Below are 16,221 nucleotides of genomic sequence, written 5' to 3'. Positions count from 1 at the left end.
AATCCAAATTAAATGCTGTCATTCACCCCGAAGACTTCTGCTAATGCAAATATTGACAACAGGGTAAACAGCTAGATGGAAATTTGATGAGCGCTACTATTCAAAAATTATTTGTCAGCCCGGGAATCGAACTCAGTACCTCCTAATTGCCGGTCAGAAATGCTTACCCTTACACCAAACTGACAATCTCTGGTTAGCAGCGCTCATTTTATACGAAGCCAGCCAGTCTAAAGATGGAAATTTCATTAGCATTTGAATAATTGCAATATCTCAGTAATTTCCATCTGTAGACTGGCTTCGTATAAAGTGAGCGCTGCTATCCAGACATTGTCTGCTTTGTGTAAGGGTAAGCATTCCTGACCGGCAATTAGGAGGTACTGAGTTCGATTCCCGGGCTGACAAAAAATTTTTGAATAGTAGCGCTCATCGAAATTTCATCTATCTGTTTACCCTGTTGTCAATATTTGCAGTAGCAGAAGTCTTCGGGGTGAATTACAGCATTTAATTTGGATTTTCGTTTGATAATAATTATTAATTCATTAGTATTTGAATAATTGCAATATCTCAGTTATTTCCATATTCCATTTTAGATTTTATTTGAATAATATAACGTTTACAAAACTATACGTACAACCAAATCTATTAGAGTATAAAGGTGCGTACAGATTTACGCACCGCGAACATGAGCAATTCACTTTTAATCAGCTGATGCCAAGCTTTTTATATCTGTACTAGCAGGAAACCCGTGCTCCGCAAGGGTCTATTTTAAAAATTGACGTAATGAAATCCAGAAGAATTGAAAATAGGCCTATAAAATCCTCGGTTAATTAAGAATTTATAAGCAGCATTTCAAGTATCAGTTCAGTAGTTCAGACGTGATGATGCGTCAAACATAATTTCCCTATCCTCTACACGTGTATACGTCTTTAAGCCAGTTCTTTCCTCTATTATAGCATAGAAGATGATAGATAGATGGATATATCATCCATTTATCTATCATCTTCTATACTATAATAAAGGAAATGAATGAGAATAAATTTTGAAAGGTTTGAGATATCGATGTGCGGTTTTCACCATACCTTTTCTCTGGAAATCCTGTATCGGAATCATGTATCATATGACCACCTTTCAATTAAAAAAAGAAATTGGATTCAGAATGGTGGTTCAAAAATAGCGGAAAAAATTTTGGGTGCGACGGAAAACCTGTTTTTATCATTCGAAAAGGATCCCCCAATCATACCTATCTTCTAATTTCCCTTTAAAGAAAAATGTTCTGCTGCTTCCTTACAACAACTGAAAGCATGACAAATAATTGAAAACTTGACAAACTGAAAACTTGATGTAATCAAATATTGAAGAATTTAAAATAGGTTTATAACCATCCTCGGTTACGCAAGAATCTATATGCGAAATTTCAAGTTAATCAGTCCAGTAGTTCAGACGTGATGATGCGTCAAACATAATTTTCCTCTACCGTACTACACCTGTATTAATACGTGTATAATCCAGTTCTTTAATATAATAATATTTTTTAATTCCGACCATATGATTTGGTGATTTTTTTATGAAATTGTATGTACTATTAATGAAGTTTGAACATTAATTCTGAAAAATCTAGAAGGAAAATTGAAATTTGGGCTTCCAGGTGCACGAGATTGATATTTTTAGAATCTATGTTCAAAATTTGGAGATCTAAATCATTCCCGTTCTTCCGGTATGCAATCCACAAGTTGACATGTTTTGATGCGAACAAACGAACACACGAACAAACACAACCCTACTCTCTTATTATATAGATGTTACCGTTCTGTAAAAATACAGATATAATCAGCTTATTAAAAGTGAATTGCTCATGTTCGCGGCGCGTATATCTGTACGCACCTTAAGAATATGAAAGGTACCAAACATTCTGATGAATTAACAAACGAACAAGAATGAAACTGAGAAAGTAAGATACAATATTAAATTAATTTATTGGTAATATGAGACGTTACCTTCTTGAACTTCAATTCCTTCGGATTTCAACAGATCACGCAGCCTTTGAATTTCTTCCTTCAGCTCTCTGATCAGCTTAGCATTGGCGTCCTCATTGACAATAGCCTTGCAGACAATCTGTTTTGCTCTGTCGGCATATCTGTGGACAAAAAATGATTCAATCAAGAATAGGTCAACACAGCATGAAAAATAATACAATACTTAACAACAGAAGTACAATAAAACAAAAGATATTAGATTGCATAGGTCAATACAAAATAAGCAATTATCACAATGAAAAACAATATAAGCACAATACAACACAATGGGCCATATGAATAAAGTTGAGCATTTGCTTATACTTCTAAAATATGGAGCATTTGCTTCATTTTCTATGAATAAACGTGAGCAAAACCTTTTGCTCATGCTCATCAAAAAAATAGTTTGAGCATTTGATCAAAAGTAAAAGCTTATACTCAAAATTTTATGAATAAACTAGAGCATTTGCTCAACTTTTGAAGCAAATGCTTCAAAAAAGGTGAGTCTAGTCTAGAGCAGCTTATCACCTTTTGCTCATAGTAAAATGGCTCAACTAATTCGTATTAGGAAGAGGAACCTATACCAGATACGATCACAACCAATAGTTGAGAATAAAAAAGCTCTTTTTAGATTCAACCATGATAATTATATATCACCATTATTCCTACAAAAGGATAAATACAAGAAATAGCTATCTGATATAGAGATAGACATCACAAAATAGGAAATAGGCATTTAAGAAGATGAGAGTGTAGACGATTATAAGAAGGCTATTGATATTATAAAATTATGCTAAAGATTATTATAGAGATGACATTTTTACACGCTATTATTTCAAAATTCTAAACTCAACTAGTCTAAGTTGAGGCGATTCAGCTGCTAGACAATGGAGGGTTGGTGCGGAGGCTCAAAAGGAGGAAACCGTATGAGCTAGTGTAGTGCTTGTTCAATTAGTGTCCAGTGAAAGAGCAGAGCAGTGATTGAGTGAATCTAGCTTCTATAGTACAGTCATAAGTGTACATATTAATTAAACAATCAATATCAGTAAGAATTTCTAATGAGATATTCGCTGTTAACATTTTCAAGTAGTATGTTAGGGTAGAAAAAAATAGCTCATTAGTCTCCAGACTAGATAGCTATAGTATTGACAATAAAAAAACTAGCCTAAAACTCAATTTATAAATAGAAAACAGAGAAGACGACGCAAACACAAGCGGTGTCTCCCACTTACATATTTAGCGCTTACGTAAGGCTATAAATTCAATTGAATTTTTCTTCTGTCCGTGACCAGTGTATATACCGGATAGACATTGTCGATTAATAAAAGCACAAAAGTTCAAATATGTACACTAGTCTCAAGATGGACGATCGAAGAGACTGACAAAACATACAATCTCCTCCTCACTCAAAGAATAGAGAGGGAGGTTAATTAGCTTCTCTCGGAGCACTTTCTTGAACACTCTCACCTCCAGCTCCCGCACATGCAGTGGAAGTCTATTGTAGATTTTTAATGCGCGCATTGGGTAGCAAGTGTGCAGCTTAGCCAATCTAGAGTAGGGAAGGTCAATGTTGTCTCGCCCTCTAGTTGAATAGTTGTGTTTTATAAAAACAAAGTAAGGCCATAAAAGCCAAATCAGCGGATGAAAAATCTTCAAAATACGTGAGCATTTGCTCCAGAGTTCAGAAACATAAGGTAAGAGTATCAGGTAAGGCTTATTCATATAAAAATGATCAAATGCTTATGCTTCTACCTAATGCTCATGAGCAAAACCTTATGCTCCATGCTCATGCTCATGAGCATATGCTTTTGTTTTATTCATATGGCTCAGTTTCATTTTTAGGAATTAAAGTGATGAGCAGTCTTGGATGGAATGGACAGACTAAGTTTACTATATTCATAATGGAATATCCACTGTGACTTACTCACTGAATGTTATAAGGAAGGTAGTTAGTTCCCAGACTTTGTTGAAAGTTTTCAATGGCTATTTAATGTCAATTATACAATATAGTATATTGTTTTGGGGCAGTGGAAAAATTAATTTAAACTTCGATTTTCAGAAAACAGTAGAAAGCTGTTTGAAGTCGCGGGATTCATGTAGAGGTGTGTACAGATTTACGCGCCGCGAACACGAGAAATTCACTTTCTATCAGCTGATTATAACTGTATTTGTACAGAAACGGTAAGATACAGATATAAAATGCTTGGCATCAGCTGATTAAAAGTAAATTTTTCGTGTTCGCGGCGCGTATATCTGTACGCACCTTAAGAGTTCTTTCAAGAAGCAAAACATTCTCACTGTACCAGCTCTCTATTTTGTGGAACTGGCCGTGTTTACGAAGAAGCATGTGGAAAAACTACAGTACAAGACATCGAGGAGCTCTGCAATATTCACATCACAGAACCAGCGCTCTGGAGAGGGGACCCGCTCTACAGTGGATTCTAAGTCTACAATACATTGCTGGCTGAGCTCAGAATCATCGATGACGTCAGACGGTTCAGGTGGAGGTTGAAGGATATATTGGTTCAAGCTGCAACCTGGAGGAGTGTTTCCAGTTGTTTAAATGATAATTCGATTTTTAAATCGTGGACTTTATTTTGTTTTCTCATATAGAGACTTTGTGTTTATATAATTATATAAAACTTTTTTGACTTATCACATACTTCTGGGCAATGCTCCATCAAGTAGTGTTCATTGTGATTCAATAAATTCTATTATATTCTTCTCAATATATTGCAATTTAACACATACTATGCAATACTCAAAATAAGACAAAGAACAAACCATAATGAGTTTATTTTTTTTTTTAGTGAACTAACCTCAAGGTTGACAGAGTTTCGTCATAGTTGATGTCAGCCGGACTAATGGCGGCAATCATAGCGGTTTTCGAATTGCCACCGAGGTTCTCTCGCAACAGCCACGTCAAAACCGAATCACGATACGGGATGAAGTTCTCTTTCTTCTTTTTCTTTGATGTCTGCAACACAAATATATCACACCATGTTACAACTAAACCAGAATAGTGTTGCGAGAGGGAATATTCATAATAAGAAAATAAGGCTCAACTCACACTACCTCGACTCAAATCGTACGACTCCAGTCTCTCGACCTTACGACTTTCTTGCTCATTGTCACTAATTCAGTTCCATGCTACTCCATTTCTAACCTCACATTATTGAAAACATGAGATCCAATTCGTCACTTCTGCGCATGTAACAAATTTTATGATAAATATACTGTCTTATCTAATTCTCATTATTGTCTTAGCTAAAATAATAAAACATCACTTTCATTAAAAATGCACGGTACTCTGCAACTCAAGTCGAGGCTCCACCAACATGTCGAGTCGACGCTCGACTGAGTCTCACAGTTGTGAGGTCGCGGAGACTAGAATCGACTGGTCTGAGTGTCGCCATTTGAGAACACATGCTGCGTCGAGAAGAGACTAGAGTCGCGTCTCTTCTAACTCTAGAGTCGCGTAAGTATGAGTTGAGCCTTACAAGTACCTTTTTATAGTATTATATAATGTGTCCAAATTGATACTTGAAAATTGCAAAGTTTCTCGAAACTAGACGTGTTCTAAGTAACCACTTTTCGTGTTTGTACAGGGTGTTTCAGAAGTAGAGTCGAACATTCTAGGGTATTGTTCCTGGATGATAGGAGACTAAAAGTGCCGTATTTTAAGTGCCCAAAACTCAGCGGTTATCCTTATAGCTGCCATTTTGTTTTTTTTACTTGGAAATTTTTATCTCAAGAACGAAATGATGTATTGATCTGAAATTTGGCATGAATATTTATGCAAAAGACTCACCTTCAAGAAATAAAATGAAAACTTTTCGATGTACATTTTCAAAATGGCGGCCATTTTAAATTTTTGATTGCAAACTTAACAAAAGAGTACTAGTGATTTCCTAAAGCCTAACTAAACATTCAAGTGGCCTTATTAAAATACTCTTAATAAGATTTTATTTAGATATATGACAAACTTTGAATTAACAAAAATTGAGTACATTAATGCGTTATTTCATATTATCATAGAGAAACAATAGCGTAAGTAGATATCCCATGGTATAGGGCGTTTATGTCGCAACTTTTACTGTTATCTCAAGCTGTCATTCGGTTGATTACAATGATTTCATTCAATTTCCACTTCATCATTGTGCTCTAGGGCCGTTTACACAGTAAAAGCTTGAACTGAATTGAATCAGCTAGTGGCTTCAACTTAAAATGATCCACATTATAACAAACGAGACTTGATATGAATTTGATATAGTTCAAAATGACACTGTGCAAGCAGCATTCTACCTAACATAACATAGCGCACCAGGAGATGGTCCCCGACTGACATTCGAAACAATGAAAACCAGGGCCATCTCGTGGTGCGGTACCTTCTACTGAATTCTTCACATGAATTTGGCTATGGTAGATCAAGTCTAGTTACACACATATAGATTTTTGGACGTCCGAATTTTTATAGTCCTATAACTTGTATTAGATTGAACATAAAGCTGCGTACACATATACGCACTTCCAACCCGCACCGAGCACGCTCTGCCCTCGTTCCTCCATCGAACCACAGTCGCTCCGCCCATGCACCCATCATGAACGTTACGGAAGATGTTAGATCTTCTCGCGTTCCCCGGTCGAACCACTGTTGCTCCCCGGTCGATCATCAATCGCTCTGCTGGAGTGACGTTCGGTTGCGGAGCAGAGCGAAAGTCTGTACGCACCTTTACATGGCAAACACATGATGTGTTTGACAAGTTCTGTTCAATCTGGTAGAATTTATAAGGATGGCAAAAAATTGAACGTTCAAAAATCGATGTGGGGGTGGAACTGGCTCAAGTAGTCAAGCCGTAATTATTTTAAAAAATATATATAATTTACACTCACCGATACAGACTGAAGTTGATAGACCAGAACCGCAATTGATTGATGACAGGAACACATAACAGAAAAATTAAGATTAGCAATAGCAATGATTTAAAACTTATTTTAAAGGATTATTAATAAATTCATTTGAAGGATTTATTAATAAAAACATTGATCAACTATTAAAATATTCATACTACGCTATTATTACTAGAAAGTTATTAATAATAACTAAATTATTATTAAAGTATAATATACTTTTGTGAAGGCTAAACTGCTTTTTAAATACAGTTTTTAAAGACATATTTCCTAGACAAGTTTGGTTTTTGTTTTAACGGAAGTTTCATTATCAATCTATCTAAATTTGAAATTCTTTGTTTTATTCTGATTCATAGTTTCAGATTGAAGATTTGGTGTTGAAATTGAAGTGAACATAACCTACATAATATTTGGACGATTTGTGACAAAATCAGGAAATTGAAGAAGTTTTGGGCAATAGCCTGTTTTTTCTTTTCCGACTATTATATTGTTCGCTCTATCTAATAAATAAATAAATAAACATATGACAGGTCCTATTACTAGATAATCAAAATATGATAACAAACTATTATCAAATTATCTATCTCCATTACGTAGTATTTTACTTGATAAGACTTTCGTTTATAAATCTCAAATAAGGTCCAGTAAGGCCCTTACGCCATCCATACTTCGGCCGAGACCAACAAATTAACACGCCCATCCGATAACACGGGAGAGATCTGGCAAACCCAGATATTGGGCTTGAACCCGGTACCTCTAGCCTGCTATACAATCACTATATCCACAAGGATCACTCCAGTGGTCCTAGAATAAAGCCCAATGGACAACCCTTGGTCTGCAAAGTGCACCATACTGCAGCTCTGACCAATTAATGTAACTCTGTTACAAATCAATGATTGATTGTAATGGCAGGACCTTCAATTGTTTGAATTGTGAATAACATTTTGATTTAGTTAATGAGTGTTGAGGACTCACAATTTCGGCCAATGCAGAGATAACCTTGCCGAGGGTGGTGAGACTCTTGTTGATGTTGGCGCCCTCCTTGAGCCGGGTGCCCTTGGCGCCGGTGGAGTCCGCCCTCTCGGAGCCGGCCAGGTCGACCAGCGATATCTTGCTCACCTTCTCCGTTGACAGTTCGGTCAGCTTGTCGAAGCGCTTCTGCGTGAAGAAGATTGTGAACACCGCGTGCGAGCGGCTCGACGTCTCGTTCATGTTTGTCGCTGCTACCGTCCTAGTTGAGGAAAAAACGAGAAGAAAAATTAGACAAAAAGTTGAGTTGATAAACTAGTAGTTGAATCAACGAATCAAGTAGTTCAACTAGTTGAATCTTCTTTGATAAACTAGTAGTTGAATCAACGAATCAAGTAGTTCAACTAGTTGAATCTTCTTTGCCTAGAAGCAGGACTGTATATAATTATTTCTCGCCTCTAACTGGAGTGCAGAGACTGATGAATGGGCTGAGTAGAGGGTCACACACTTGGTTGAATCGGATTTGGAAATAAGGAGATTGATGTTGGAGTTAATTGCTCGTTGGTAATATGCCTATCTTGTTCTTTTTTCTTTTTAATTTACACTCAACAACATAGTCGTCATCGTCGTCATCATGATCATCATCATAATTATCGCATTATCATCATAATCATCATCATCGTCATACCCCTCGTTCTCATCTTCAATTGTTGGTTCAAAATATTGACATAATGATCTTGTTCTTTTTTTCTCTTCTTAATTTATAATTATCATCATCATCATCATATTCCTCTTTTTCATCTTCAATTTTAGTTTAAAAAATTATTGTAGTTTCTATCTCTCTTTAATTTAGTGAAATAGATTGGACTTATACTATATTATCTTATACTATTAATATATTAGAATTGTAATTTTTGTTGTGTCAAGAGGGCTATTATGGGAAGTATCTCTTCCTGGTGCCCTCATATTGTAATGTAAATAAATAAATAAACGTCAACTAGTTGATGTTCATGTTCATGATCGTGGCTGCTACTGTCGTGATTGCCGGAAAAACAAGAAAAAATTACGCTACAAAGTAAAAATAGAGTGGATAAACTAGTTTAATAAACGCCAATTAGTTGAATCAACGTCAACTGAATGCATCAACATTAATTAGTTAAATCATGTCAAATAGTTGATGTTAATTTTAAGTTTCATGGCTGATACTGTCCTGATTGCTGAGAAAACAATAAACAAATATATGCTAGAAGTGAGCATCAAGTTGATAAGACAGTTCCAAGATATTCAACTATTAACTGGTTTTTGTCGAATGGCTTGAATCATAGCCACCTCTAATACAAGGCCCTAATACGATATTACAACGTCGCAGCGTAGGCCTAGAATCTAATACATGATTGGTGAAAAAGTTAAGCTGGTATTTTTTTAAATCTTTTTCACCAATCATGTATTAAATTCTAGGCCTACGCTGCAATATCGTAGGCCGGGGCCTTGTATTAGAGGTGGCTATGCTTGAATTCTCAACAGTTTTTTTTTAGGTTGTTTCAGATGAATCGGCAGGGAGCTCTACGATTGGCTGGTTATATAAGCTGATTTCCGAACACCAACCTAATGGGAGAGCTTCCTACCCTGCCAACTCGTCTGAAAACTCCTGAAAAAACGCTTCATGTGGTTTGGCCCTAAGTGATTGCCATTGAAGTCGTTGTGCAAAACGAGATAAGTTGTTGAAATCAGATAAGTTGACGGACAGTTGATAAACGAGTTGAATGAATTGTATCTCAATGTAAGATGAACCCAACACTAAATTGAGGGAGAATGAACATTCTAGTTAAATTACAGCGTTTCGGTTATCAACTATTCAACTGTTCTTTGTGAAGTAGATCCTGAACAGCTTAAGGAGGCTACCAATGAACTTGTAGCAAAAGTAATATTGTTATAATTTTTACCGGTGGATTATTTAGCAAATAAGCTAAACATTTTTAAATCGTAATAATTGAGGAATAATTAATTTAATTTGAGAAATTATCAATTCCATTTGAGAATAGTCATTTAACAATAATTGCAGAAACATCACATAGTCTGTTGTATAGATAGATATAGATAAATCTGAGGATTGACATTGAATATAATGTTCATTCTCAGTTCTATGAAAAATCTCATGAAAAAATATCATTATTGAACCCATGCGGATGGTTAATATCTTCTATATACTAATCTGCAAAGATTGTACCCTACTTTAATGATTGCCTGTGTAATTTAACATTAGTTAGTATTCCTTCAACTCCAGTTGGTTGCATAATTGTTTTTCAAAGTTGGAAATTTATTGTGCCTCTTGTATCTTGAGTGTCTCGTCATCTCTAGTTAATTGTATAATTGTTTATTTTTCCAAGTTACAAATTTATCCTGTCTCTTGGTGACATTGGGCTGTCATTCGTTGGGCAATGATTCTATAGAAAATACAGTATGATACAAATTATTCTACACGGTGTTAGCAAGTCTATGATACTTTTATTGCAGAATTTGCAGGCTACATACAGACTGTATAATCATCTGTTCCTAACCCAAGATTAGGCTGCTTATACAGTAACACAGTAAACGACTGGGTTTAAGCGAGGTGACAAAACTACATTTGCTCTTTCAAAACATAAAGTTGAATTAGGTTAAATATAGTGAGATAGCGAGGTGGCTAGGAAAAGAGAGGAAATAATGTAGTCGTTCCAGTTTCCGGTGCATTGCTATCTCTGTTGCTCTCTGTAAGTAAGAATCCTAACCGTTTTTACTTTCCTTGCCCTATTACCATAGGTAAGGTAAGTATTGCTTCCCGAAAAAAATTAAGGTTCCCCAATTTCTAAATTTCTATACATTTCAAGGTCCCCTGAGTCCAAAAAAGTGGTTTTTGGGTATTGGTCTGTATGTATGTGTGTGTGTATGAGTGAATGTGCGTCTGTGTACACGATATATCATCTCCCAATTAACGGAATGACTTGAAATTTGGAACTTAAGGTCCTTACAATATAAGGATCCGACACGAACAATTTCGATCCAATGCAATTCAAGATGGCGGCTAAAATGGCGAAAATGTTGTCAACAATAGGGTCTTTCGCGATTTTCTCGAAAACGGCTCCAACGATTTTGATCAAATTTATGCCTAAAATAGTCATTGATAAGCTCTATCAACTGCCACAAGTCTCATATCTGTAAAAATTCCAGGAGCTCCGCCCCATCTATGCAAAGTTTGATTTCAGATTCTCAATTATCAGGCTTCAGATACAATTTAAACAAAAAAAAATTAGTGGAAAAGATTGAGCATGAAAATCTCTACAATTAATGTTTAGTAACATTTTCACCTAGAATTTAAAATAAGCTCGAAATTCGAGAAAATGTTATTATTTCAACTGCAAACTGTTGGCAACTGTTGATTCCTATTGAATCATTCACTATGAAAAGATAGCAGACTTCGTGTGTCTGCAGCGTTATTGTCCTGTCACCAGCTGGATTGGATCTTTGAATAGTAGACTTGAGATGCGCGTTATTACTTGCGTCAGGTGATAAATTTTCATAACGGCAAGGAAAGTTGTGTGAGTGCGCCACACCAGATTTTTTACCTTGTTAGTAAAGAGTTTGTGAAAACATCCAAATTTAAAGGCGTTTACCCTGAACTCACCTGGCCTTATTTCCCTCGTCGATTAGATCATGAATGTCATGATAGGATGTGACTGCCAGCTTGGACAAATCCTCGACATAAGGCCCCAACAGTGGGTGCTCTCTCACTCGCAGATTGCCCTTGTTCTTCGGATTCAGTAGATCTCTCACTCGCTCACAGTAGATCTCCATGTAGCTCACCTGGAAAACAATTCATAAGATATTATAGGTTTATGATTTGTTTGCTTTTGTATTAAAATTTTGTAAACAATGCCAACCTGCTGTAGGATAATTTCCTAAAAAGCAACTGTATTAAATAATAATAAATAAATCAGTTTTTGAACTATTATCAACGACACTACAGTCTAATTTTTGAATATTGATTATTATTAAAAACTAGTACCTACTCATATGTGGAGCGCGCTTGAGTGTTGAAAATGGATTTGAAGGGACTCCACAAGTGAGTACTAGTTTTAATAACTTAGGTGCGTACAGACTTTCGCTCTGCTCCGCAATCGAACGTCACTCGAGCAGATCGATTGATGATCGTAGGTGGACAAGAGTGGAACGCGAACAGAGCTTGTAACAGAGCTCGATCTTGGCTAGTTCCTAGGTCGAACTAATCAATAGTTGCGCATGCGCGGTTAACGTTTTTGTTTGTTAATAGTTACGATTTCTGTGTTAGCATATAAAATTATCAAAATTAATAATTAATTATTAAATCAACAAAATTAAATAATATAAAATTATACAAATATTTTTAATAATAGCATAGAGAAACAATAGCATACGTAGATATCCCATGGTATAGGGCTTTTATGTCGCAACTTTTACAGTTATCTCAAGCCTATAGTCCATGTATTTCTTTCCCGTGAAGCTTTATGACGCTGGTAGTCTCTCATTTTGTACCGTTCATAAATTCTTACCCGGTCAAAACAGTAAAAATCGACAATAATCGACAGTAATCGGCTTAAGATAACAGTAAACGTTGCGACATAAACGCCCTATACCATGGCATATCTACTTACGCTATTTTTTCTCTATGATAATAGGTACCAGCATATTAGAATTTAGAAGAAAGAAGCTAACTCCCAACCAAGCCTTTCACCTTTCAAAACATTGACAGACATAACCTTTTTTGTAATAAAACATCATAAATGCAACAAACATAATAATTGTCATCAATTTATTATATAAACATAATGTATTATTAGGCTACCCAGCAATCCCCTGATCAGAATATTTTATTGAGTTTTGTCACCCGTTTCACATTTTGTGAGGTTAGGTTGTAGGGAAGTCAACAATACGACAAGCGCACGATCATCCTTCGAACATAATTCGAACCTCTAGCGAACCCTTGCGTACATCTCGCGTTACGTTCATGCTCGAAGCGAGTGCGGAGCGTGTTCGAGGCGCGTACATCTGTACGCACCTTAATATTCAAAAAATAGACTGAAGTGTCGTTGTTAATAGTTCAAAAACTGATTATTACTGTCAGTTCATCATGGATAGTAAAATAGATGAGCAATAAATAAATAATAATGAATATAGGTTCATGATTGTTAGGTTTCATTGTAGGTAGACAACCGACAGTTGAATTGTGAAGATATTCAGCAAAGTATGGATCAAGTAAACATGATACTGTAACACAATGAAAGTTATCAAGTACCATTTCAATTTTATCAAAACACAACTAGTTTCAAATCTTCAAGAGCCACAGTAATTTACTTGGAAATGGCTTTTGAAGAGTTGTTAATAGCACTTTTTCACTAATATCCATCTTAAACTGTAAGCATTCCTCATAAAATAGCATCAACCCTTCCCATACAATGCAATTAATGACGACAGTTCTGAGTAAATTTCACTATTTATGTGCTGTGATAATATAAATCTAATTGTAGTGGTTCCCAATCGTCAATTGAAAGATGCTCTGTTCAATTACAGAGAAAGGTTAGCATAAGCTATATAAAATACTATCTAAGGTTACAAATAGAACGGTCAGGTCGAGATAGGTGGGCCGTCCACTAGAACCGTTTTCGTCCGAACTAGCAGCGGCCGAAAACTACCGAACTCGTCCGAACGATTCTCCAACAAAGAAAGGAATAGATGCTCGTCCATTGCAACAGGTTCATACGGCCGTGCACGGCCGTCTCCGGCAGATCAATTTATCGATCCGAATTGAATGGGATTTTCCGGCTCTATCCGGCTGAACTAGCTGCTAGTCGAGCTGAGACAACAAAGTGTTCCTAACCTAATATTGTTTCACAGTCTTGTTTGTTTTTGTTTTTTGAAGTTGCTCTGTTTTATAAAGTTGTAACTATGGACAATGAAAAGTTGATAAGTTTGGTTCAAGAGCATGTTCCATTGTGAGATATGCGAGACAAAAGATATCATCGTCGTGATGTTCAAAGGAATCTGTGGACAAAGATTGCTGAACAAATAGGATCTGAATGTTAGATTATTGTAATGAATAACTAATTTAGTGAATTTTTGTTTATTCAATTTTAGTAGTTAATTCAATATTTATTAAATATTTAATAGTTCAGCCAACTACCGAACTAGACTGACGTGAAAAGTTCCAATGGACGACCATATTCGGCCACATTAACGTCCGAACGGATCGGTTGAATACGGTTCCAGTGGACGGTTACCCTCAAAGACCTTAAAGAGATATAGACCCACAATGCCTATGCCTTCCCAATGATAGCTCTTACTTGAAATTGAAGGCCGCCATTGGGGTATTTAAGCACGAGATATTATATATTATATATTTGTAATACTATAGATCACAAAGGCATTGGTGGCATTGGTATGTAAAGCTGCGTACACATATTCGTGCTTCCAACCCGCACCGAGCACGCTCCTCCCGCGTACCACCATCGACCACAGTCGCACCGCCCACGCACCCATCATGAACGTTACGGAAGATGTTAGATCTTCTCGCGTTCCCCGGTCGAACCATTGTTGCTCGCCGGTCGATCATCAATCGCTCTGCTGGAGTGACGTTCGGTTGCGGAGCAGAGCGACAGTCTGTACGCACCTTAATAATCTTATGGGTTGCCCCCTCAATGGCGGATTTCAATTCCAAGTACGACACTAGCGCTGCATGTGAGTCTATGCATCTTTAAGGTCTTGGTTACCCTCAAAGAATTCAACTCGGTTATATTTCTATATCAATGACTCCAAAATGTTTTTATCATTGCACAGCTGTTGAGTGGCATCGATCTTCACCACAACTTGCTCGTTCTGTTCGAACCTTGAGATTTATGCTATCTCAAGATTTTTCCCTACAATTGTTCTATTCCCGAATCGACAAACGTTTATTCAAAGTAGCATTCACCGATTCTTTGTTCTCCTAATTTATCTGTAGTAAATTTTAGCAATTACAGAAGCCCTGAAATAAAATCATGTGAGTAGATGTATTTATGTAAAATACAGAGTGGCCTATAAGTCAGTTGACGCTAGCAATTTTTGTCAGCTGTTGTTATAAACCAAATCACAGCTGTTAATGTTTCTTTACCACAGCTTATGTTTGTTCCTTAGACCAGTTATAGAATAGACACGGCCCATTGTATATTCATACTGAAAGTCGATGAAGCCAACATCTACTGCCATATCGCCAAATCGTGACGTCAGCATCGGATAGAAAACTTTTCTGTAGAGTTTGTTTACATTGTTTTCCATAGCAGATTGTGTCTATTCCAGCGGGAGTTTACCATTTCAATGAATAATAATTTACATCCTTCTGAAATAGACACAATCTGAAAGTTTTCTATCCGATGATGACGTCACGATTTGGCGATATGGCAGTGGATGTTGGCTTCAGAGGCTAGACTTCCCAGCGTGTCTATTCTATAACTATAGTGAGGTCCACGTTATGATGACAGTATTTGATCAACTTTGGTTTTGCTATCCTTGTCAATCATTCGACAAAGCCGGTGGTACTATCCTTTTCTAGGTCCACAACGATGCCAATTATGTTTTTGACAGTGTAGAAATATAATGAATTAATGCAGAGAATCGGCATCGCTATTCTTCTATCTTTATCCACTGTCATTATAACGTGGACCTCACTATAGTCTCAGGTTTGTTTATCAAACATAACCTCAAACTAAACAGCTTTGGTTTGGTTTGTAACAACAGCTAACCTTAAAAATTTCTAGCGTAAACTGACTAATGGGAAACTCTGTATATATATTATTATTATTATAGTCATGTGAAACTGTATAATTTGAGCATAGCTCTTAGGCTAGGCACTCACCAGTTAGTCAAGACATGATCAATGATCAGACACATTCAGTCACAATACTTTACATAGTTGCTTATGAAGACATGTCTAATTGCAATGACTAATCAGTGTGTGTTGCGTCATAAGCAACTATGTGAAGTATTGTGACTAAACGTGTCTGATCATGTATTGTCTTGTCTTGTCTTGACTAACTGGTGTGTGCCCAGCCTAACAGCGTATGACACGTCAATTAAATAATTAAACTACATCTAGTTTATCTCTTTTCTGTATAGGGCTACTTGTAATATAGATATAAAGAAAATAAAAATCCCAGTACCCTTTTTTGAAAAATTTTATCACAACATGTTTCGGACATTTATAAATGACAATAAACATGTTGTGATAAAATTTTTCAAAAAAGGATACATAGAATGCGGGGTATAGTAAGTGTATTTGCCTGAA

General features: G+C 36.2%; 1 protein-coding gene across 1 annotated transcript in view; it reads right to left on the bottom strand.

Annotated features, from left to right (window-relative positions):
* The window catches only part of LOC111055580 (kinesin-like protein unc-104), a gene marked incomplete at its 3' end in the record, with an annotated part of 165,524 nt that overhangs the window by 95,027 nt on the left and 54,276 nt on the right, over nucleotides 1-16,221 (bottom strand). Inside the window, 5 exon segments of the mRNA XM_039419538.1 lie at nucleotides 1,995-2,134; nucleotides 4,832-4,989; nucleotides 6,906-6,914; nucleotides 7,899-8,154; nucleotides 11,554-11,732. Of these exon segments, the coding sequence (XP_039275472.1) occupies nucleotides 1,995-2,134; nucleotides 4,832-4,989; nucleotides 6,906-6,914; nucleotides 7,899-8,154; nucleotides 11,554-11,732 (742 nt within the window).

The sequence above is a fragment of the Nilaparvata lugens genome, chromosome 1, assembly GCF_014356525.2.
Source record: "Nilaparvata lugens isolate BPH chromosome 1, ASM1435652v1, whole genome shotgun sequence".
NCBI lineage: Eukaryota > Metazoa > Arthropoda > Insecta > Hemiptera > Delphacidae > Nilaparvata > Nilaparvata lugens.
Note: the sequence above shows the minus strand (reverse complement) of the source record. Positions and strands in the feature narration are given on the sequence as shown.